Below are 26,228 nucleotides of genomic sequence, written 5' to 3' on the forward strand. Positions count from 1 at the left end.
TATTATATTATATTGTACATCTCACAAGCTATTCCCCAGCCATTAATATTTTTGCATAAGTCATAACAATTAGGACTAATTGCTTGCTAATTACTAAGCCTTAACGACCTTCTGTTTTTATTAACCTTCCCTGACCTTAACCCTTGTTCTTCCATAGAGTGTGACTACAAGAGGCAACTCCCCATCCTGCGTTCCCAGGTTTGAGGCAAATAGCCTCTATTTCACAGGGTAAGAGACCCTCGTTGAGTACATATATTGAGGGCTTAACCATAAGCCTAGCATAATGAATGATTTAGAATAACTTTGCATGATCTTTTGTGTGACCCAGGGCATGGTTTTTACACCATAGTGTGCATTGATGTGGAGTGAGTTCTCACATGCACCATATACACCAGTTTGATGTTTCATTCACTTTGTTCTCCCTTCTAGGCCTCCCTCAGACACTTCAATCAGGTAGGGTCTGTGTGCACTTTAATGCATAAGCTCACGACCTAGCATATTCAGCTAGCCCCATATACATTAGGGATCCTAGACCCTGACGAATGTCCCAGACCGTTTTCGGCTATAGGAGAGGGCAGAAACATGTTGGTTATAGGTTTCTGTAAGACACCTTGAACCATTATATTCAAGTCTGTCACATACATACTGCTTTTAATCATACCAACAAACACCTTCATTAAAGTATTTTATAAGTGATTTGAGGTATTTTAGTATCTATTTTCCCTTTATGGATCATCGTTTTATCCAGAAAGATAAAATTTCAGCACTCCCTCAGAGTTAATTTAACAACGAGGTTGATTCCGCCCAGGTGGTATAATCATACCTGGGTGGGGCTAGGTGGTCAAATAATGAAGCATGACACTTAATGTGTGTGAGACCCCACCTAGTCCGTAAAGGGAGCTCCCCCACTCGCCCCTCAACACTCAAATGTCACTAAGCGGTTTCCATGTCGCTGAAGTAGACCGCCTAACCGGCAACCTACTCACCTCTGGAACAGACCAGAAAGACCTGTCCTTTATATCCCCCACACTTGTGTTATAATTTCATGGGTATGGGAGATTGTGTGGGGTCGATATACTCCCAGTACTCTTTTTATGTAGCAGTAGGGTGTACATGCTATTTTCACTCTTAACACTCTCTATGCCTGTCCTCTCAAACCTGAACAGCTCAGCGCTATTGAAGTAAAATGGAAACTATTTGACAAGCTCCACAATAACTGTTATGCATATTGTATTGTATTTATATTATATAATTATACTGAGTATTACTAATATTCTGTCTGCCTGTCTTGCACCATAACGCGCACACTTTTGCTTTTACCCCATCTCTCATTATCTCTCTTCACTCTTTCTCCCTCTCTGCCTTTTATTGTGTGTCAGTCCTTCGGGCAGGGAGTCAGTAAGCATCCACATGTCATGTACAGCCATTTTAGCCTTTTCTGTCAACAGCACTTTGCATTCTTGGATTTGTAGTTTCATTTTAAGGTCGAGCGCGCAAGCTATTTGACCTGTTGTAATCTATCTGTGGGGTTTTAACCTTGTCCATCACTATCACTTGTTTGTAGACTTGTCTTTCAAAAATCCTTTATCATTGGTAAATGCTTTACGTTTGTCCCTCTTTGGGGCGGTTTTGTTACTGCCTTGGACACTGACCCTGTTACATGGATAATTGCACGTTTGCTGAAATGTTTTACTGTAAGCAAACTACTTTTTCCTTTTGTTTCTCTCCTTCGCGCTCATGCTCATTACTGCTGTGGCGCTTTGAATCGGCATGCTTATGTTAACTGTTTTACTTTTCTTTATCAAATTATGTGGCAAGAAAAGTCCAGTTAGGAATTTACAACTCTAATATCTCTAACTCGAGCAAACACGAGACCTGTTGCATTGCAAATGCTTGTTACCTTTGCAAGTATGGACTGCAAAACGATCAAACTGTGTCCCTTCTAATTTTATGAACTCAAAGGACATTTTACCTTGTTCAGGATGGTGAACGTTTTACTACTGCACATGTAAAGGTAACTATCTTCAAAACTCTTAATTTACGTGGGCTCAGTTTACAGCAAAATGGTTACAAGCAGTAAGGGTGAAATTTTTCTTCAACCCTGTAAGTCGATTTTATTTTGGAAGCATAAATAACTCTGACTTATTTGATGAATATGCAAACTGATAAGCACCTTAATAACTGTTATAGCTTAAAACTGGCTTGTTCATTAAATCCTCCTGAAAACTGTTTTGCAACACGAAATATGCAATACATATGAGTAATGTGTATATGCATTACGTTGAAAATTCTCCTATTTACAGCTTCACCTGTTCGTTATTATAACTTTTTCTTTCTGTACTACAAAAAAATGTGAGAATTCAATTTTGCAAGCCTCAAATTGTGCATTTAAATATAAAATGATCCGCGTTCAAATAAGTGTCATCAATGCTGAAAATAAAACACCCAGAATCTCGGTTGCGGTTTCGAACCCTGAACACCCTGCTTCTGTCTGGTCGGAGAAAGTCGGAAAAGAGACAGAGCCGAGGACCTCGTGGTGCTCTCCCGCCTAAAACTCGTCATTTCCCGTGTACAGGAGCAGAAGAGGAAAGGGCGCGTGTTTTAGGGCGCGCGCGCACGTTGAACTGTGATTGGCAGTTCCCATGACGGCAACAGTGGAAACGAAAGACGACCGCGAGGGCGCGTGTTTAGTGCGCGCGCGCCTTTAACTGTGATTGGCAGTTCCCATGACATCAGCAGAATTGGTAAAGGAAGATGACCGCGAGGGCGCGTGTTTAGGGCGCGCGCCGTGAACTGTGATTGGCAGTTCCCACGGCAGCGGCGGAAGCGGAAACGTGACCTAAATGGCGCGAGTTCAGGGCGCGCGGCGAGCACGTGGCTCTGGCCGCCGCCATCTCTCGCTGGGAGGCCCCCGTCACCTGCCGGCCGAGAAGAGCCTCACCCGTCTCCGGTGCTCACACCTGCGCGTCTCTTCCACGAACCCTGCTCTCCTGGGGGGATTCCGCCGAACGGCGCCCCTGAGGCTCCCGCGCCGAAACAGCTGAGCCATTCGTTTTTATTTCCCCCTCACCCTTCCTCCTCCTGACGGCCGCCTCTCCCCTGGCAGACATAGGCCCCGAAATAACTGGCTCATTTGTCATCAAGGAGACACATCAGGCGTCTCTTTAACGCGCTGTTTACCCTTCGGAGCCCGCAGTGTCTTTATTCCCTTTTATTTTATTTCTTAAACAGAAGCAGTTAAATTATCTAGATTGCGAGTTAAGGCCTTGATTGTGCGCGAAGAACCAAAACGCGAAAAACAAAATAATTCACTTAGGTACAAATAGTTCTTGTGGCATAGTCATACAACATTTAGTGATGAAGACGGTCTTGCAGCTTTAACGCATTCAAAATAAATGTTATTCTTATTGCAATTTATAGGTGCTTACTTTACCAAAATCAGAAGGGTAAGAGTGCGGTTGGCATTGCCAGCTGTTGAATCTGTAGAGGTAAAGTGCACTGGCCTGTCTTGCTGGTTGATGGGAGGGTGGTTTGACTCTAAATGTCTGGAGGTGGATCAACACGGCGGTTACTCGCCTGCAAATTATAATCATCTGTTACTTGGTATGCATGCAAACTCTTAACACATATTTATTCCCTTGGTGCGCCCTGCGACAATCTTTCTGCATATATGATTTTGGCTATACTGCAAGCTTCAGAGGTGAGTGTCTTCTACCCTGTAACTGACATAACAGTCATGGGCCCTAGGTCATTAAAGAAAATGCCCTGTGACCCACTGTTTGAAATTGAAATACCACTATAATCTGCGTTCTTTGTGCACCTCTGGGCTCCCGTGTCAATGCACACTCTGCACAGTGGAAGCTCTGCCTCTCGTCCTGGGCCATTGAGGTTGTAAATTTAAAACATATTTTGAATTTGCGTTTCAGTACCAGGAACTTGACTCTGACTTACTCAGAAATGAATACTCAAAACAGTAATATAAACAACTACACAAGAAGTAGCACTAAAAGGGTTACCTTTTTAAAAAAACAAACACTTTGTCGAAACCAGTCCTTCCATCTTCAACTTTATTGGCTGCTACGACAGCTCAGTGGGTTGAGCTTTTGCTGAGGAGAACAAAATTTAACCCGCAGTCAGCAGTTTTAACCGCACATCTTATTACATTTTTCACCCTTCTCAGGTTGATGGACTTAGCACTGAGGCGGGCAGTTATTGCAGAGAAATATGAAAACTGATGTAAATGTGAACTGTCTCTTTCAGCTCCAAGTCTGTTGGCTGATGAGGTAGCTCAGTGGTTTGACCTCTACTGCAGAGAACAGAGCATAACCTGCAGTTGAGTATTTACACCTTATCATCTCATAAATTTAAGCCATTCCCTTTTGAGGTTGATGGCATTAGCATTGAGCTGAGTGATAACACTTTCTGATGTGAAAACATTCAGGTGGTGGGTTTGAATGTGGCACTTTGTATTCAGAAGGTTTATTACCATTTGTTGGGGAATAGCTATTAAGCCCTTGAAGAAAGAGTACTCTGTCCTGGTATGAGCCCTGACAGCTCCCACAAGAGCCAAAGAATGCAACATACAATGCAATCCAGCTTGTGTGAGGTATCACTGGCTCACCTTTGTTAACATGACACATGCAGCAAAGTCTTCATCTAGGATTGTATGTGGTATATTTTAAACAAATATCAAGTGACACAGTTCATAATTTAAGAAATGAGATGGCCCAAACCAAGTTGGTTGGAACAATCAATACTTTGCAGCTACAGAAAGCTTCACCAAGTGTTATTTCAGCTCTACCACCAAATGCACAGTTCAAGAGTTGGCCCATTTTTCTGCAGCACCGGCTTCCTTTGTCCTCCAGACATTCTGCACTCTTTTGTCTCGGGGGAAGTTCAACCAGGGTAAGCTGAACACAGTTCTGCTTGTAACTGGGCTCCTTCCGGGCAGGTAACTACTTCCACAGAACTCTCTACACCCTTTAGCCAGAAGAGGGGTGTCCACATATGCAATCAGGATGTTCTGAGACGGACTCTTTGGGAGAAATGTTCAAGGCTGAGCTAGTGACTGCTCTCAATTTCAAAAGGGGAAAGATGCTCCAGGGGCTATTCAGAGGCTGATGTGACCCAGGAAGGCCTGAAGCTAATCTCCCCTCCCATCCTGGCTTTGGTTCTGGCAGATGTTGGCCCATGCTGAGCAAAAGCTGCCAGGTAGGTGGGAAGCCAAGAGTGTATATTGCAGTTGAAATTACAGAGAAAGACCACAGGCAGCTTAGTTCTCATAACCACTAACTGATGAAAGCACGTTCGGCAAATGGATTCTGAGTTCATCGTATATGCCTTCAGACTTGATTACCTGTACAGTGCACATTGAGACCTGCTATTATCCAAAAGTTAAGCGGTTAGAGGCTCTTGCAGCACAGCTGCTTAAAAACATGCAATTCTTAAACTACCTAGAGATGGGCGAGCCTAAAAATTACCAGTGCATGCAGAGCCAATGGTCGGTCTTAGCTCTTAGAGACTGTTCATGAGCTAAGCCCTGAAGATGTTTGGCATGTAAATCATACAACGATCATTACACAAAATATGAATTCAAGAAATGTTTTTCTTTAACACATGGAAGCGTTAATGTGAATACATCACATTTATAGCACTGATCTGAAAAGTACTTATTAAAAGTGATATTTTTTAAATATGAGAGTAGAACCATTCCTGCCCCCACCCTGGCGACGGTGACATTAGTGAACTGAGGCACGACAGTTTTCATGTGAGCCCTGTATGTACAATTACCCTTTTTAAGTTCTCTGACTGAATTCAAATAATGTGAATTTGTTGGTCACACTTGTTAAAATAGAACATGATGCTTTGTATAACACACTTTACTTACACCAACGGGTAAGAGCTCTGTCTGCTATAAGAGAGTCAATCGTACCTCTTCTTCAGCCTCCAGAACATAATGTCTTTTGGCGTGTTTATAAGACTTGGGTGCCATTGCAAATAAAACTAACATTCCTTTGTTGAATCAGATGTCCTAACTGCAAAGGAATTTATATGAAGAGTGTAGGAAGCCGGCTCTGTATATACTATATCAAAATGAGATACAGTGTGCACAGAGTCCAGGAGGTCCCGAGAGGCTTAACATAGGCTAAAGTAGAAAATAGTGCTCTCTTTTGTGGTAGTTGGTCGAGCAGTTAGGCTAATCAGAGCGTAGTGGAAAGCGTTTATTGTACACACACAGAAAATAGAAGCAGCACACACTCAATGACTCAACTCCAGACCAAGGGTTTTTATATAACAAAAATATATTTTCTTTGTTTTTAGAACCACAAGATTCAGGTTGCAGGTAAGTACTTCAATAGAGTCGTATTTTATACATGTATCAGCAGTACAAGTCATACAGTTTATGAAATATTGGCAATAATCTGTTTTAAAAATGGGCACTTAGTTCAATGTTCAGAACAGTACTGAGGGGAAGAAAAGTTAGTTTCATTTGAAGGTAAGTATTCGACTTACAGTTTGTCTCTGGGTTTAGGAAGTCCACCAGTATGGGTTCAAGTTGACCGCAAACATCCACCACCAGCAACATGGGGCCGACCGGGTGCAGAGGTCAAAGTTGAGCAAACTTAACGTGGGCTCCGAGGGAGACAGGGGGTACTCAGAATCAGGCTTGCCTGCAGGTAAGTACCCGCAGCTCGGAGGGCAGACCAGGGGGTATTGAAGGAGCACTCGGGGGTCCACAAGTAGGCACCAAACACACACCCTCAGTGGCACAGGGACGACCGGGTGCAGGGTGCAAACAGGACGTCAGGCCCCCATTGCTGGTCTATGTGGGGACCCCGGGGTCACTCAAAGGCTGCAGGAGAGGTCCAGGTGTCGTCGTGGAGGGGTGGAGAGGTCAACCCCGGGTGGGCACTTGCTCAGCACCACCTGGGGATCCTCTCTAAGCTGGTTGGGCCACCTGGACACAGGCCCTAGGCATCAGGTGTAGAGTGATTAGGACTTATACATTTGGAGTGAGGTGGGAGTCCTTAGTCGTTGGTTTCTACTTCGACAGGGCCGCTGTCCACAGGAGTTCTTGGTCCTTTTGGGTGCAGGACAGTCCTCTGGAGGGTGGCAGAGGTCGCTGGTCCCACTGGATGTGTCACTGTTCTTTTGCAGGTTATTTGAAGCAGGAGGCACAAATCTAATCCTATTGGCCCATGTCCTCCAAACCAAGATGGAGGATTCAGAAAGGAGTGGGTCACCTCAGCTCTGGACACCTTAGGGGTGGTCCTGGCTGTAGTCACTCCTCCCTGTTTTCCCTAATTTTCCCGTTGGACTTGCCACCAAAAGTGGGGCTTCGTCCGGTGGGCGAGCAACCCCACAAGCTGGAGTGCCCTGGGGCACTGTAATCCGAGGCTTGAGCCTTTGAGGCCTCACCGCCAGGTGTTAGAGTTCCTGTAAAGGGGGGGGAGGGGGTGAAGCACCTCCACCCAGGACAGGCTTTGATTCTGACCACTGAGAGCACAAAGACTCTCACCCATGTGGTCAGAAACTTGTCTGAAAGTGGCAGGCTGGCACAAACCGGTCAATCCTACACTAGCAGTTTGGCTAACATACAGGGAGTATCTCTAAGATGCCCTCTGTGTGCATTTTTCAATAACTGGCATCAGTGTGGGTTTATTGTGCTGAGAAGTTTGATGCCAAACTTCCCAGTATTCGGTAAAGCCATTATGGAGTTGTGGAGTTTGTAATGACAGACTCCCAGACCATATACTCAGTATGGCTACACTGCACTTACAATGTCTAAGAATGGACTTAGACACTGTAGGGGCATATTGCTCATGCATTTGTGCCTTCACCTGTGGTATAGTGCACCCTGCCTTAGGGCTGTAAGGCCTGCTAGAGGGGTGTCTTAACTATGTCACGGGCAGTGGTTTGTGGGCATGGCATCCTGAGAGGGGTGTCATGTCGACTTTGCCTTTTTCTCCCCACCAGCACACACAGGCTGCTGAGGCAGTGTACATGTGCTTGGCGGGGGGTCCCCTAGGGTGGCATAATACATGCTGCAGCCCTTGGGGAAATTCCCTGGCCAAAGGGCCCTTGGTACCAGGGGTACCTTTTACAAGGGACTTAACTGTGGGCCAGGGTTGTGCCAATTGTGGAAACAAAGGTACAGATTTTGGGAAAGAACACTGGTGCTGGGGCCTGGTTAACAGGATCCCAGCACACACTCAGTCAAAGTTGGCATCAACACTAGGCAAAAAGTGGTGGGCTAACCATGCCAACAGTGGCACTTTCCTACAAAGGGTCTATCTGAGATCTTTCTTCTAAAAGACACGAAAAAGAGCATAGTTTAATGACAGAAATCCAAAACGTTGTTAATCAGATTGTGCTCAAAATACAGAAAATTAAAGATTGTTTTGTGTGACAGCTTTTAGGACACTGAGGAAAAGACTGAAAAAATAAATCATCAGAAACTGGCTTGTCTTGGCATGGTGGATAAATGGATGTAATTGGGAACAGCCATGATTTGACTTTGAAAAGGACTCCAGTGTCTGGCATTCCCTATTAAGAGCATTTCAACCTGCTACTAGAACTTGCACCATCACGGCCCCACTGTGTTTACGAGCAGTTATGCTTTTTTCACATGTGAACGTTTTTGTGGGTTCACCATAAACACTCAAATGTTTCAGCATAATAATGTGACAGTATTACTTAAGTGTTTCTAATCTTTGTATCAGAACTGTAAATTATGGGCTCACGTAATTATCCAAGTAAATCTCAGCGGATGTGCAAACTTTATTAATGATATGTCCAGCATTAGATGTAGGACTGATCACACAACTGCTAAAGTATTTGGTGATGCATTGATATTTGGAAGAAGGCACAAAGTGGACCATTATTGATCACGTCAAGCAGAACCCAAGAAGGAGAAAAATCTTTTTTTTTAAACTTCCCTCAGGGAAATAATTCCTGGTTCTGTAATTTGGATGCATTTGTTAATGGACTGAATGAACAGACTGAATGGCTTAGCTGTAATGTGGATTGTTACACAATTTTCACCATATGTGGCTTTCATATGTGACTCAAATACATGATCAAAGTTGTCCTTTGTTGTATTTCTCTCGAGGCTGCTACTTGTCCTGGGCTCTGCGCTGTGGTGATTACTCTGCATCTGACATTCAAATTTCTAATTCAGGTGTTACTGTGATTAAACCTGTTTCTAGAATAATCTGTTGTTTTTCTACTTTCCTTTGTGACTATAGTCTTTCCTTGATCTAGCCTCATATATTGATATAGCAGTCAATCTTCTCCGGCTTGATTCGCTTTGGTTCATTTAAAAAAAATTCAGTTTTTAGACACCTGTTAAACTATCACTGAGTTAAAAAGTGTTCCATTTGAAACTGGCAGATCTTCGGGATTGGTATGTGTCTGCTCCCCCCCTCGGTGCACATTCGAGACCACATTTGTCACGCGCCTTCCATAGGCTTCTTACTTTGTGCAGCTGTAAGTTAATATGTCCATCACAATAGTCCTTCCTGCCCACGTCTGACGTCTCAAAAACCTTAGTGTGGCTATAAAAGAAAGGTGAGCAAGGTGTCGGATCATGCCGTCCTGATCCTCCAAGTTGTGTTTGAGGCTAAGCAGCCTTACAGCATCTTAGCTATGTGTTCTCCCAGACCCAGGGGCTGACACCTTCCTGGTGTGTTGAAACTGGTACATCATTTGTTCAGCGACTCTACTCCGCTGGTAAGCACGGTGTTTGAGTAAGTACATGGGATCCAGTGTTGAGATGAGTACTATAAATACAGATCATAGTGCCAATAATTGACAGGGATTTTTATCTCGCATTGTTTTGAATTTTGGTAGCACTATAAATTCAAAGATATGGTTGAATTTGACATTAGAAGAATAATGGATGACACAGATACCCTCTGTGAAGAGGCACGTGAGCGATTGAGGCTAAAGTATAATGTAGGAGGTTAAGCATTTTTTTAACTATTAAATGGCTTCCGCTCCTGCCTTAGACCGTGAGCCTCGTCGCTTCTGTTGATAATGATGCAACTGAGAGGCAGGCCGCACCGCGCTCCGTCTTTCTAAGTTTCTCCACACATGGTAAATAAATTGTAATGACCAGTCATTCCCGTTCTTCAGGTAACTTTCCTCTTAGTGGCTGCCCCTTTGTTTTTGCCCCCAAAATGTCCAAGGGGTTGAAACAGTGACAGGTTCCTCAAACCAGAGTCCACTGCTGATGAGTGGTTTACATTCAGTTAACTTGGTGTTGAGGACAGGATCTGTGTAAACATACATGTATGTATGTCGTGGTGCTTCCACTGATGACACATGTTGTGTTCATGTTGCCACACTGCCCAATGATGTCCGTGTGTGTGTGTGCGTGCGTGCGTGCGTGCAGCTGATTACACGTTGTCTTTACGGTATGGACGGATGAGTTCTGTTGGTGGAGTGGAATACATAAGTGGCCGGCTGATTGGTTAGAGCTCTCTAGTTTTGAGCTGGTTACTTGAGTATTAGGCCACTAAACAATAAACTAGAGGTGGGCGAGCCAATACATTTAAAGGGAGAGCCGAGCCAGAGGCTTGTTTTGGCTCTAAGAGCCCATGCACGAGCCAGGCCGTGAAAGTATTGGGCATGTATGTCTAGCGACAAATGTCTTATAAAAATATTACACAGTCTCTTCAAAATATTTCGTGTTTCACCTAAGTACACCAGGTTGCATCACTGCATTGAATGGCGTTTGTTACTAGTGGTAGTTTTTAAAAATGAACTATATGATGATGACGGAAAAGGAGGCTTGATGAAATAAAATATTTGCTTAGGAGCTCACAATTTTGTAAAGCCGGGCTTGATCACGTTTTCTGGCTTCACGTTGTGCAATTCAACCACTAGTTGGGTATCTCTCCCTCCCTTTTTTTTTATATCAAAGGTCACATATTTTTATTTAATTATTGTTACATATGTTTAGGTCCTGGGTGAAAGGCAGAAAGTGCATTAAAGGTCGGCTCGTTTTGGGCTCGAGGGTGCTAGAAGGACCCCGAGCTGAGCTAGAGCCAGGCTTCTATTTCGATCTTTCGGAAGCTCGCCCAGTACTCCAATGAGCTAGTCTTTAAAAATGACGTTCTGAGAGGAATCCACATTAAAAAGTCGCTTCCGTGATGTTATCGAGCTGAGGAGCTTGAAGGGCGTGATTGTCACTTTTGCTAAATTTGTCTTGTGCGGAGGCTTATGGCAGCTGCACCAACGCCCCCTTACCTGCCTTGCATTCCGCAGCCCCTGTGCACGCAGCGCTTGCGCCTTCTGCGTGCACTGCCAGGCTGTCGCAGCGCTATAACAGTCTTGAGGTAACCAGGCGTGCCTAGGATTAGCTTGTGCTCCCGACCCCTGCCTGCCACTTGTTTCCTGTAGCTGCCCTCGGGGTAGGTAGGGTGCCTTTGACGCGAGTCTTCCCCAAAGGGGGTTCGTATGCAGGCTGGAGTGACTCCTGTCGGAACATTATAGCTAGTAGCGCCTCGAAGTGCTTGTGCGTCGCTGTTGTCTTCGGCGCCAGCTGTTTAACATCAAAACACTTTTATTGTTTTGTGTCGCCTATTGGGTAAGAAAAGCCTGGCTTGTCGAGTCTGACACCCCAGACACTTATTGTACGGATAAGAGAGGGGCTGATGGTATCTGGCAGAGGAGAGCTCCCGACAGCGACATTATTACCCATGCAACAGCCACGGCGCACGGTGTGCCGCAGAGCCCATGAAGCCGCCCGCCCTTCCACCAAAGCCACTGGATGGGCCCGGGCTGTGGGTGGCTGCTGAGCGGACGCAGATTCCTAGGGGTGCCCCTCGCTGCCCGCAGGGCCCTGATCTGCCAGAGATGGCCAGGTTCAGTGGCATCAGTGACACCCATACTTGCTTCCCAGCAGCCTCTGGGTTTTCTGATTAACCCCTTACACACATTTCCATTTCTTCAGCCAGCAGGTGTCCTGTCAGGAAGGCGCTTTGAAATTACATCAAAGGCATGGAAGGACGGTTCTCATGCAGAGCTAAGATTTTTTTTTCACCCTGAGGATAAGGGCAAAAAAATGGAGAGTCCGATAGGGACCCGTCTCAGCACCTGCTTTTTAGCACCGGCAGGACCCGGCCCACTTAAAGCTCGGAGACAGTGAGTGCAGACTGACTGATTTCGAAAGACTTATTGGGTACATAGGTAAAGTTGCTTTCCAGGTCAGCAATCACTGTCGCTTTCCTCTGACTTTGTTTTGTCACTGTTTTCTTTCTGTTCCAAGTCTTTCTGTTTTAGCTCACCCAGCCAGTGTGTGCCCCTCCTCTTTAGAATATCCTGTTTACCATCTCTGTGATGGTCTAATTTTACTTTTCCTAGTGTCTAATTTTCGTGAACTATTTTCCTTTTTCTAAAAGCACTCCATTAGAGTGCAGGCTTCCTCCGTTCTGTCGCTTCCAGCTTCTCCCGGCACATTTATTATCATTCCATAACAAAAGCGCTACTTACAAGAACTTTTTTCTTCGAGCTGTTCTTAATGGGTTTACGATTTTATACAGATTTGTCCTTCCATTTGCTCCCCCGTGCACTATCCGTTGGAACCCATTTAATTTAGGACCTTACCTATATTTCACATTTCATTTCTTACCGTGAAAACTAATTTAAAACCTTTAAACCATGCTTTGCTTAACCATTCTATGAAAGTGCATTTGTTTTTACCTCCCAGCGCTTGCCTGCTTCTATCAGCACATTTCTTTTCTTAACATTATACATTTTTATGTTTCACAACTTTGCCCTTTAAACAGCTCTTACCATTTGAGTTGCTGTTCTGTGCACTTTAACTCCATATTGTGCTCAATATCGTTTGTTTGCCTCCCCTAAGTTGCTCTCTGTTGGCTTCCCTACCTGCGCACCCCAGTATTGCTTCCACCAGCTCTCCATGTTGCTACCGCCGCTCTCCATGTTGCTACCCCTTTATGTTGCTACCTCTGACCTCCATTTTAAAACCTACGCCCTCCTGTTGCTTCCCTGCCCCCCATGATTCAGTCCTCTGTGTTGCTTCCCTCACCTGCATGCCTCCTTCTTCCCACAACTTTTTTCCTCCTACCCGCTCATGTTACTTTTGTTTTGTTTTTTCCCCTTGTTTTTTGTTTACTGATCCAACTAGCTAAACAAACAAAAAAGCATTTGCAATGCAATGCAATAGGTCTCGCATTTGCTTGAGTTAGAGCAATTGGTATTGTAAATTCATAACTGGACTTTTCTTGCCAAATACATTTGTCAACACTGCCTCATAATTTTCTTTTCCTGCCATATAATTTCAGTGGCTCTGCATATAACTAAGGCACTTCCATTTACCTTCTTCCTCTATCTGCAGCAAAAAAAGAAAAGGTTGCCATTCAGCATGCTAGTTTAAATCTGCCATGCTAATTCCAATAGAATACAACTTTCATCACCCTAACATCAGAGTCACTGGCTGGCTAACACAATTTCCCAAAAAGAAGACACAAGTCAGCCACAGTGGGGAAATAAACAAGGAAGGGGCACCCAAACATAACAAGAGTGTTCAAACAATCATAGTGTAATAAGGATGTTAAATTGTCCTGAATTATGGTAATACATTTAATAAGGAGAGATTATTAAAACATATGCAATTATCATGTAAACCTTCAACAGAAATAAACTTTGGGCATTAGACTGTAATGCTCAAAACAGCCTCAAGAGGGCAGTATAACAAAAATATAATTTGTAAGAAACATGGTCATGTAACCATATTGATAGCCCCAAGAGGAGATAGCCCAGTGGAAAAATACAGGAGAATGTAATGCAGTGTAACCACATACTTAACCCGTAGGGGGCATTTTTAGGAATAGAAGGCATACTGCAATGATATTACATACAAGGCCTTTAAAACAAAACTTCTTGCAGCTGTAAATCAAAAGGTGTAGCCATGAGTATGCTTAAAAGACAATGAATGGTGGGAGGGGTTCTTATTTTGGGGTCCGACTAACTTAGCGTGGGAACCTAGAGATGTAGACAGAGCGTTTTGACAGTGGTCCCATTGTCATAGGGCTGCCACAGGCTGTTATGAGCAAACATGTTTTGTAAAAGTAATGCCCTGCAAAGCATTATGGGTGAGTTTTCGTGCTGCATATATTATAGTATGTTGACTGCAATTCTCAAAACAGCCTTTAGAGGCTACTGCATTAGCATTTGGCAGAAACATGGTCATCTAACCATGGAGTCCAGCCCTTAAAGAACATAACCACATGAAAATGGAATGGGAGAAAGTATAGCTATATAGTTAGTCCCTAGAGGGCACAGTGTGTTACACATTTTCAAGGCTAGCAGAAATATTAAAATTTTACAAACAAGACCCATAAAAACATAACTTTTTCCAGCTGTGAAACAAAAGTTCCAGCCTTGAAAAAGCTTTGTAAAATAATGAATGGTGGTAGGGTTTATTGTTTTTAGCCCCCACTAACATAGTGTTGGGACCCATAGATGATTTAGACAGAAAGAGCACACTGTGGTCAATGCTTTGAAGGCGGTCCCATTTTCCTAGGACCACCACCGGCTGAGTTATGAGCAAAACTGTTTTGTAAAAGTAATGCCTTGCAAAGCATTTTGGGACAAGTTTCTGTGCCATGAATATTTTAATATATTGATATGACTGTAATGCTTAGCACAGCCTTAGAGGAAGACCCCACTATGAAAATAGCATTTGTAAGAAACATGATCATGTAACTGTATAGTTAGCCCCTAGAGGGCATAACCACACAAAACATGGCAGAAAATAAGGCAGTGAAGCCATATATTTAGCCCTTAGAGCAGTGGTCTCCAAACCTTTTAATGCCGCCCCCCAAGTTGAAAAATAAAAATCATTGGGCCCCTCTTCAGAATTTTTCACAATTATTTTATAAAGATCTCAATGTTTAAATATGTGTAGATCTATTTAGACATTGCAGTTAAGTACTGTTACCTTTTTAAATATGCAATAACATGCTTCTGCTTAAAACAAAGGCCTGTTATCTGTATAATGCTTCTTTTGGCCAGAGTCGTGCACCCCCATCCTCCCCCCTCACCCCTGGATCACTTGAGCCCACCCTAAGGGGTCTACCCCCCAGTTTGAAGACCTCTGCCCTAGAGGGTATAGTACATTACACATATTCTGGGCTAACAGGCCTAGAGCAATGATATTACAAAGAAGGCCCTTAAAGCACAACCTACTCTCAGCTGTAAAACAGAAGTTCCAGCCATGAGAAAGGTAAACAGTTGGTAAATGGTGGGAGGGGTTATTATTTTGGGGTCCTTACTAACCTAGTGTGGAGACCCAAAGATGATGTAGATAGAGCACGTTGCCGCAAACCTTTTGGTGGTGGTCCCATTGTCTCAGGACCACCACAGGCCGAGTGATGAGCAAGAATGTTTTATAAAAGTAATGCCTTGCAGGGCATTATGGGACAAGTTTCCATGCCATGCTTAGAACAGTCCCTAGAAGACCCCACAATGAAAATAGCATTTGTAAGAATCATGGTCATGTAACTGTATAGGTACCCCGGGAGGGCATAACCTCACATTACAAAATGGCGGAAAGTAATGCAGTACAACCATACATTTAGCCTCTAACGACATAGGATGTTATTCATAATCAGGGCTAACAGGCCTATAGCAATGAAATTACAAAGACTGCCCTTAAAACTCAACCTAATCTCAGCTATAAAACAAAAGGTCCAGCCCTAGAGCTTAAACTCACTGATTTAATTTGGGGTCCCCACTAACCTAGTGTGGGGGCCTAAAGATGATTTAGACAGAATGAGCAAGTTGTTGTGAACATTTTGGTGATTGTCCGATTATCCTAGGACCACCACAGGCTGAGTTATGAGCAAAAATGTTTTGAAAAAGAATACTTGCAAAGCATTATGGGATGAGTTTCCGGAGTGCAGTGAATATTGTAGTATGCTCTCTACGGCTGTGCCGGGAGAGCCGCTTTTGCTTTGAGGATTTCTGTTTTAGTAAAGTTTTCACCAATTTCAAGCCACAAGAAATGACTCTGATTAGGTAACTGTAAACAATATGACCACTGCTCTAATACCACCGATTGAGTTCACACTGTTGTGCCTGTTCGTGCTGAGCACCATGGCTGCCATGCAGCATGAAGGGGAGTGACAAAATAAATAGTTCTCCAATGGTGAAATATATCTGCAATCGTGCAATAATCCATGTAACAGTCTGCAAGGCATGAAAAAAACAGCCTCAAGGCGGGACAAACGTACAGCAATTACCAATAACATCAAATGATTTTTGAAAGGCAATCCCATGAATGAGGTAAAGTGATGGGCGTGAGGTAGGTGTGGCTAAAAGTCCACAATACTTATAACGGGTCAAAGCGCTTGCAGTAGATCCAAAAACAAGTGTCATTTTATAAACATGCACAAGCTTGGTTCATACGCCTACAGAATGACTCAACCAGCAGCATAGTGTTTTTTTTAATTTATATACAGTTTATTAGCCAGTGGCACGGCATCATCGTGGTGTGTAGCGTGGCTACAACAATTCACAAAGCCAACAGATCCCAAAAGCAAGACATTTTGGCGTGTACAATGCTTGTCATCTTTAGCGCTATGTACCTCATCCCTGCTTCACAGGAGAACCCCTTCCCACTCAGGCCTAGGCAATCCACAGTCTGCATTAACCAGCCATTTCCTAGTAACTGTTGTTTTTAAACAAATAATATCTGGACTGTTTGGATAAAATTTAAAAAGCTTGGGAATGTTGTTACCTATACATCCCGCCTACGTAGATCTTGGCCTTAGTTTCTTGTAAAGAGTAGAGACTGCGGACAAGGAGTTTGGCCCGGAGTCCAGGACAGCCTGATGGTTACTGCATGCACCAGACTATGTGAAAGTCCCTCACACTCACTCACCCTTTGGGAGGAGAAGGGTGAGAGTGGGCCTATTCCTGTGGCTCTTGGATGTTGGAGGGCCCATGCTCTGCCCGTGCCAGCGCACACGTTCCACTATTCCATGGCCCAAAAGAGGTGGGATCTTCTAGGTTTTACAGCTAATTGGCATAATGATGCTGATATCGGAAATTGTCATGTGACATGTGACCCATAAAAGAAATTGGGAAGACGTGGGATCAAGACCAGGTGACGTCCCTTTATGTGTGTAGTATTGTGTAACTCGAGTCTAGCTCCGCAGTAATGGAGTGAGGAAGTGTTATGTCCATGTGACATCATGAGATAGAAATGATATGACATAAAGAATAACCTTTGACCACTGTGCCCAGCTTTAACTTCACTAACACTCATTATGAGATGGCCAGAATCGCATGTGACGTTTCAACCCCCTACCTGCCGCGCATGGCCTTCAGAAGGTTACTGCACTTTCTCTTAAGCTCTGGATGCTGATGTTTACTGGGTAAATCCATAGCTTCCTCGCTGGAGAGCAACTGCTTTTACATTCTAGGGCAGAACACCCGGGTGACAGTCACATCTGTCCTCTGCGGAAGAAGTCATGGTTAGTGTGTGGGTGTCTGCACATATAGTAGGCCAGCCAACAAGTTAACAGAAGCAAGGTCCAGGCTCTGGCCTGGCTCCAAGAACCCGTGCTCGAGCCTACAAATGTTTGATAAGTAAGTTGTGCAAAAACCTCATGTACAATTTGATAAATTCTATTCAAAATGTAAAAGAAAGTTATGTCTTTAACATAAGGAAGTGTCACTTTATTACATCAAATTATTTCACTCCATTGTGAGTTGTCCACTAAAAGTGCCAGTTTAAGGAGGAAGAGATGCCAGGTACTGATCGAAAATAATAACTAGAGACTGCCTCCGTCAGCACGCGATAGAAGGGTTCGCTAGAAAACTCCGGCTGAATGTAATGGAATATTTTAATGTCCTTGCTGCCACCTCGTGGCTCACATTGGTATTTTTATTTGCCACAGTAACCTCAATCGGCAGCAAAAAAAAAAAAAAAACAAGCATTTGCAATGCACTAGGGTCTCGCATTTGTCGGAGTTACAACTGTTCACAGTTGTAAACTCCCAACCGGATTTTCCCTGCATTAAAAGAAAAAAACAGCGTGATCGCGCTGTAAAGTTCACACAAAGTGCAATTGTGATCGTAACCGTCAAAAGTGCAATTAACAAAGCGCTCGACTTCTGCCCATCGAGATCACGCTATGAAAACATAGAAAAAGTAGTCCACAACCCCAGCGAGCCTCGCATGTTTTCCGTACTTGGTCGCTGCACTCTAAGAAGGCTAACCACAGAAAAGGCATGACGTATGCGTGCCTTCCACTAATCAAAAGAAGCGGATTCTAACAGGCAAGCCAACTTGCCAATGAAAGAAACTGACGTGACGTCGACGGGGCTCCGAGCCCTTTTCTAATACCTAAAGCGTCTCGCTAGCGACCCTAAAAAACGACCTTCCGTGTAGACATAGAGAAACAGCTTGGGAGGCTGTCCCGTTTCTTAAATCAGAAGATTTGGTAAAAAAAAAAAAATCATTGGTAAAGTCTTCATTTTCAGGCATACTCTGGTTCTCCAAAAGAGCAAAACGATGCAATTTGAAGGCAAGTTCCTAGCTGCCGGGGTTTCATTGCTTGTGCGCAACATTTCTATGGTTTCCGCGTGCGTTTGCATGACACTCTACCGCCAAATGTGTGACACTTCAGCCAATTGTTTCGCAGAAGTAAATGAAGGCATGGACCGTTTTTTTGGGCATCTCTTCCCGAGTTACTGATGACCAATATCCCTTCCATGGTCCTTAATCTCCTAATCGCTCTTTTTCTCCCCAAAGCTTTCTGAAATCAGACATCTGAAGATCTCACACATCACTTCCTTCTTTTTCACTCTGTCCTTCTTGTACATTCCTGTGTCGCCCCCTTCACCACAGATCCACCCACCCTCTCTCCTGTAAGCCCACCATTTTCCATTTAGAACTGTCAGTATTCCTACAGATGTGTACCACTTCACAGAGTTTCATTTAAAATGTTAATTACCATTGACAGATTATGTCACCATTGCTCTGTGTGCTCTGCAGAGAGGTCAAAGATTGGCTAAGCCTGTAATTTCAACATTTTTATTACCCGCTCTCCACCTTGCCAGACACTCTCATTGCCCTCACCACAGAGGAGGCATTGCATAAGGACATCCTCCAGTGCACTATCTTCAAAGGCACCTTTGGGTGTATATGTACTGGGATTTTAACCCCAACGAAGCAGACTTTCTTGGACCTGCACCTGGACTCTGTCAGAGGGACTGCATGGCTGCGCAAAGGACTCATCTGGACTGCTTTGCTGAAAGGGTTGCTCTCCTCCTTGTTGCCCTGCTGCCTTCTGGCCCCCGACCCTGCTGGAAAGACTCAGCCTTTATACACAAGTGCTCTCCAAGGGCTTGAATTGAGCTTGCCTCCTGTTCTAAAGTCTCAGAACCAGCACAGACTCCACCAAAGAGAAGAAAATCCCCATACATCGAAAAATCGACACACCACCTGCAGAAATCAAAGCAGCGCCTGCCTCACAGCTGGAAAATCACCTCCTCGCCCACCCGAACGATGCTATGCCTGCAGAAATCGAAGCAGCACCTGCCTTGCAGCTGGAAAATCACTGCATCGCCTAGTGGATCAACTTGCCTCCTTCTCCTCTCTACCAGCACATTCTGGATTTCCAACGCATCTGCCCTGGGCGTCAAAATATCCCCGCATTGCAGTGAGGAATCTAGGCTGAGCTCCTGAAAATCGATACATCGCCTTGCAGCATGGGAAGAACTGACGCATGCATCGTCTTTGCCATAGAGGGAAATCTGACGCATGGCCCTACTATTCAATGCATCTCCTCCTTTGCGGCCCCTGTGCGTCATTATATTTTACGCATCCCAGGTACTGTGTGGTAAAAGGATACAACAACTGATTCTTAAGGATTGAGACTCATTTAAACCTTTAAAAAGTGGTATCTTGACTTGTGCATATTGGATTTTTGTTGTGTTGGTCTTATTTTATTCAGATAAGTATAATCTATTTTCCCAAACTGGTGTGGAGTACTTTTTGTGGTGTTTTCACTGTGGTACTGTATTAATTATTGCATAAATACTTAGCACATTCCCTTCTAAGCTAAGCCTGCCTGCTCTGTGCCAGAATAATTTAGGTTGTGTAGTGACTTACCCTGACTAGGATTGTGGTCCCTACTCTGCCAACTAAAGACCCAATTTCTAACAGTGGTCCTCCACGCTTGGACAACCCCGTCACAAAATGACTGCATCCACAGCCTCGGCATCATAGACAGCAAACTCACCTTCAAACAGCAGATAAATGCAGTGGCCTCTTCCTGTTTCCACAGCCTCGGAGCCTTGCATGCTACGGAAGATCTTCAGATGGATCCCCACTGGAATCAGATAAACGGTCACCCAAGCCGTCATCACCAGCAGACTAGACTATGAAAACTCCCTCTGTCGGACTTCCTGCCCAGCATCACTTCTGCCTCTAGACCATCTAGAACGCAGCAGCGAGACTCGTCTTAGGCCTTCTCAGAAGAACTCACATCACCCCCCCACATCAAAAGACTCCACTGGCTGCTGATGCACAAGAGGGGGAAATTCAAAGTTCTCATCATCGCCTGCAAAGCCCTCCACAGCATCAGATCCAAACTTCAACCAGCCAGGGAGCTACGCTCAACAACCCTCACCCATGTCCCGAGAATCCGACGCAGACGCTGCGGATGGCGCTCCTTCTCCTACCTGGCTGCCAAGAACTAGAACGACCTCTCCACCTCCTCCGCACCTCGCACACCCACCTCGACTTCAGGAATAAACTAAAGACACAGCTCAGTGAGGAGGAGCTCAGACACACTGCAACAACCCTGAGCACCTGGATATCCCCCAGGGTGGTAAGCCGCACTTTGCAAATACTATTGAGTTATTGATTCAGCCTCTGTTCCAGGGCTTCCAGTTGTGTCCTGTCTTGCACATCCACCCATAACCTGAACTTACCAAGACAGCCAGCTAGGAGTCAGTTCAAGTTATGAACAATACAAGAGTTGCACTATCAAATAATGAAATGTAAACAGGAACTCAGACTGCATCACTGACATGGATTATTTTAAGGATTTACAGTCATTGTTAAGAACTCAATCTGGGCTGCTCTGTCTAACTCTTTTGTGCAGTCTGAGAGCACTGGCTGCACTATCACGGTGTCACTGCTCTTCTCTGTCAGAGAATGAGATTCACAGGACGGCTGATCTGGGTCCGGAGTTGGTTTCCGTGGCAGTCACCATAAAAATACAGATGTTTTTACCCCAGATTTATTTTTAAAATCTAATCTTTCATTATGTGGATGCTTAATTATCAACTCAAGAAGAACAGAAAAATCAATTATGCTCTAACCACAATATTTAGAATCTCATAAATATTTAATATAATGCACATAAAATACTAGTGACATTTGTTAATATAGTTCATCATCCTTTGGACCAGGTGCATCATCAAAAACATTTGGTCTAAAAATAACATAGAAAACAACTGTATAGATTCAGTATACTAAAAAAGTTATTGTGTTGACGCAGTGTTTTGGTAGCTCCTTGACCTTTACCCAACCTTCTTTAGGACCAATAACTGAATTAAAACTAATTTTTAAGACCTTACAGCTGAAATTTCACGTGGGTAACTCAAGTATGACAGTGCTACTGTTCCTTTCCCGCCCTGCACAAGACCGTCGATTTTATAATGCAGATCACAGCAAACTGCTCATCCCAAATGGTGCCTGCCCAAGTATGGCTGCAGGTTACTGAAATCTGCTAGAGCTAAATGATGGAATCATCTCCCTAGAGACCTAAGGCTGATTGACACCTTCTCCTATGTGCAACTGATTCAAAACATTGCGGCTAGGAACGCCTTGTGACTGAGAACATTTGAATGTGTCACCCAGGCAAATGAGCCAGAGGGGTGGTGCTTCTGGAAAAAAGAGCCCTGGACTTCTACTCCCTTGGCCACTTAGTCCTCAATAAAGACAGTACTGTCAAATCCACCCTTTATCTTCACCTGTTGAACCTATTCATTCCGTAGGACAAGTTATAGATGCTGTCTCTAATCCAAGTTTTTACCCTTGAACGTGGGGAGTTGGTTGGCATCCCTGGACCTTCAGAATGCCTACTCTCATCTTCCAGTTCTTCAGCTGATCTGTGTTACCTGTGGTTCGCCATTGGGTCGCAGCACTATTACTTCATAGTCTCAGGAGTCCATGGTCAGATGGACAACCGCAGCTCATGTTTCCACAGTGCTGGCTGTTGTGATGGCTTCACTGAGACAGTAGGGAGTCCACATGTTTCTGTAATGGGCAACTGGTTGATGAAGGCGTTGGCCAAGGAGTGTGTAGGGTACAGACATTCTACCTCCTCCCTATGTCCAGCTGCCATCCAGAGCGGACCTTCGCTCTCATTTGGGGCCTTGGGGACCTTTCAGGTCTTTTCAGCTGTCACCAGATGTGTCGGGTGATTTCCTGCCACCTCTACGCCCCTCAACAAAATCTGTCCAATCTTTATCCACCAACTCCATTTTTTTTATGCCCCAGTGGGACTTCTACCTTGTTTTGACTTTTTTCGTGGGGTCTTCGTTTGAGCCCCTTCAAAATTGACAGTTACCTTTATTAACTATGAAAACCGATGTTCTTGGTGGCAGTCACCTCAGCGAGGCAGGTCAGTGAGTGGCAGACCCTGAGCACAGGCCACAGTTCACTTTCCTTTTTCCCTGACAAGCTGGTGTTGCAAACCAGACCTGCTTTCCTCCCGAAGTGGTGACCCCCCTTCCATTTGGGCCAGTCTGTCACCCTTGCATCCTTCTTTTCCCAGTCCCCTTCCACAAATGAGGAGCGGCTGCATCACTGCGATCCTCGGTGGGCATTATCATCTGTCCCAGCGAGAGGCGTTTCAGATGCTGGGGTCTGCAAGGTGGCGACGTGGGTGTACTTGCACTCCTGTGCCAAGCACTGCGGCTTGTGTTTGGAGGTGCATACGGATAGACACTTTGCAAAGTATGTGCTACAATATTTTCTCATCTAGTCATCTGTCAACCCTCGTCCAGGAAAGAGTACTTCTCTGGAATCTATTTAACTGGTGAGGAAATCTGCAAGTAAAAGTATCCATCAGACAAAAAACGTACTTATGGTAATGATCTTTCTGGTGAATACTCTATCTACCTGCAGATTCTTCACTGATCACACCCGGCTCCCGTCTGATGGATGTGATGGAGGAAATGGAATAATAAGGTCCCCATTATAGTTTTGCACACCACTACTTCTTATTCATGTTTCTCCATCAGCGCTCCTCGGAGGGTTGCATAAAAATGGATGGAAACAGACGTTGCACCAGGGTTGGTGCTGTGTGGCTTCAGTGATGTCATCCGGCATCACTTCGGGTGTCAATACGAAACCAGCGATCAATTTACCTGTGTCTTGAGCACTTTGACGTTTCCGGATCCAGTCTGACGCCTGGGGTTATTCAACAGGTGAGGAATCTACAGGTAGATGTAGTATCCACCAAAAAGATTATTATCAAAGGTAATACATTAAAAAGATACAGATTCGAATTTATATGAAATGCAGTATGAATGTATCTAAATATAGTTTCTTGTGACCTTTCATAACGACCACCCACCTTTCCTGCTTTTTTCACAGAATTGTAGCACACAAACAATTAACAAAAACCCTATATTTCCACTGATTGATGCTCCAGCTTTCAAATTTAAGTATGGCAAATTGATTGACTTGATTCTAAATCAAACAATTTTTTTTCAGAAAAATCCAAGACCAATAAACTTTCAGTTTCAACAAAATTTGGATTACTACAAAGCCCGGGGAGCAGATCTAATGAACAAAACGCGGTAAGTTGCTTTGATCTGGCCTGAATCTTGATCACGTGTGCTGTACTTTTCTCAAATCCAGATTGTTCATGTTTCCTGTGTGCCCAGTGCATAGCACCGATAGCTCATAGCACAACACCCTAACTGTAATTAACTGCCAGCGCATAAAGAAAAACATTGGGGACCAGAATCAAGACCACAGCATCTTTAGTTGCAGAAAAAATATTTTGCAGGTTTATTAGCAAAGGAAATGGAGTAACTTCCTGGCGATCGAAGGAGAGCCAGTGATAAGTCTGAGTTCACCTGATTGGCCGACAAGCACCAGGAAAGATTTGGGTTGCATCTGATAAGACTGTTCCGGTGGCATGAATCCTCTGGACCCCATAGCCGAAATATTTTAGCCAAACTGCTAGTGCCGGACTGACCAGCCTGTGCCAGCCTGCCACTTTCAGACAAGCTTCTGACCACATTGGGTGAGAGCCTTTGTGCTCTCTGTGGCCAGAAACAAAGCCTGTCCTGGATGGGGGTGCTTCACACCTCCCTCCTGCTAGAACTGTAACACCTGGCGGTGAGCCTCAAAGGCTCGAGCCTCTTGTTACAGTGCACCAGGGCACTCCAGCTAGTGGAGTTGCCCGCCCCTGGGCAAAGTCCAAATTTTGGTGGCAAGTCCAGTGGGAAAATTAGGGAAAGCAGGGAGGAGTGACCATCCCAGCTAGGACCACCCCTAAGGGGTCCAGAGCAGAGGTGACCCCCTCCCTGCAGAATCCTCCATCTTAGTTTGGAGGACAGGGACCAATAGGATTAGGTTTGTGTCCCCCCTCCCCTAAAGGGAGTGGACACAAGAAGGGTGTAGCCACCCTCAGGGAGAGTAGCTATTGGCTACCACCCTCTGACCCCCTGTAACACCCCTAAATCCAGGATTTAAGGGCGCCCCTGAACCCAGTTCATCAGATTCCTGGCAACTTCAAAAGAAGAAAGACTGCTAGGCTTAAATACCCAGTAGAGAAGGAGGAAGATGAAAACTGTCTTGGCCCCAGCCCTACCGACGTGTCTCCTGCTTCAGAGAACCTGCAAAAGAAGACGATGCGTCCTGCAGGTCCGGCGACCTCTGCCAAGCTTCCAGGGGACTGCTTGCATCACAGAGAACCAAGAACTCCCATGGACAGCAGCCCTGTCCAAAAGGAACCTACACCTAAGGACTAAAGAGCCTCCTTTGATCCGCGAGTCCTGGCCCGGGTCCAGCACGTCCTACCGACTAGAGAGGATCCCCAGACAATTCTGAGCAAGTGCCCACCCTGGGTTGACCTCTCCTGTCCCCCACGAAAACGCCTGCAGTGTGGATCCAGAGGACCACCCTGGCCGTGAAAGCTCCGGACGAAGCTATCCGACACCAAAAGGTACACTGCACCCGCAGCCCCCAGACCTTGGAAAACCTGACCTCCAATGCAACAAAGTGCAGCAGGCGTCCCTCCTACTTGTTCAGCCTGTGGTTTTCCGGAACTGATCCCCTGCACCCAGCCTGCAGCATCCTAAGGGACCACCGGGGTCCCCTCATAGGAAAGCATTGGGAGCCCGACGCTCTGTTTGCACCCAGCAGCCCCTGTGACACTGGGAGTGTGCGTTTGGTGCCTACTTGTGCCCCCCCCCTGCGGTGCTCTTCTAAACCCCCCAGGTCTGGACTCAAAAGGCGCGGGTACTTACCTGCAAGCAGATCTGAAGCCTAGTGCCCCAAGTCTAGGTGTTTGGGGAACCTGTGGTCTTCCTAACCGCGGGATACTAGAACTGTAAGTCGTGTACTTACCTGTAAAACATACTAAAGTTTCTTCCACCCCTACCCCCAACCACCCCCGGAACTGTTTCTGAAAATTGCAGTAAACTTTTAAAACAGATTACTACCATTTATTCAAGAACTTTATAATTTACTGATTCCAAACAAAGTAATATTGAATCATATGTGAAATACGTATTTATTGATGTACTTACCTGCAACTTGAATCTTGTGATTTTAAAAATAAACAAAATATATTTTTCTATATAAAAACAATTGGTCTAGAATTAAGTAATTGTGTGTTTGCTTCTTCTATTGTCTGTGTGTGTACAACAAATGCTTTGCCCTACCCACTGATAAACCTAACTGCTAGACCACACTACCACAAAAGAGAGCATTAGTATTGTCTAATTTAGCCTCTGTTAAGCCTCTGGGGAACCCCTGGACTCTGTGCACACTAAATCTCATTTTGATGTGGTATATACAGAGCCAGCTTCCTGCATTCTCCAAAGCGTCAACTCCATCAGGCACACCTTCGGCCTAACACCGTCAACATGCATGGCTGCTCTTCAGTGCCACCCCAGCAGAAGCTTCCTACCCCTTCAGTCCAGCTCTTTGCT

The 26,228-nt window shown here is 44.8% G+C and overlaps 1 protein-coding gene across 4 annotated transcripts in view; it reads left to right on the forward strand.

Moving 5' to 3' along the window:
• TBC1D5 (TBC1 domain family member 5) overlaps positions 1-26,228 on the forward strand; it is a 1,391,198-nt gene that overhangs the window by 1,082,496 nt on the left and 282,474 nt on the right. For all 4 annotated transcript variants that reach the window (XM_069212078.1, XM_069212077.1, XM_069212079.1 and 1 more), the window contains one exon: positions 23,776-23,861. In XM_069212078.1, coding sequence (XP_069068179.1) covers positions 23,776-23,861 — 86 coding nt within the window. The remainder of the gene's footprint in view (positions 1-23,775; positions 23,862-26,228) is intronic.

This window comes from Pleurodeles waltl, chromosome 10, assembly GCF_031143425.1.
Source record: "Pleurodeles waltl isolate 20211129_DDA chromosome 10, aPleWal1.hap1.20221129, whole genome shotgun sequence".
NCBI lineage: Eukaryota > Metazoa > Chordata > Amphibia > Caudata > Salamandridae > Pleurodeles > Pleurodeles waltl.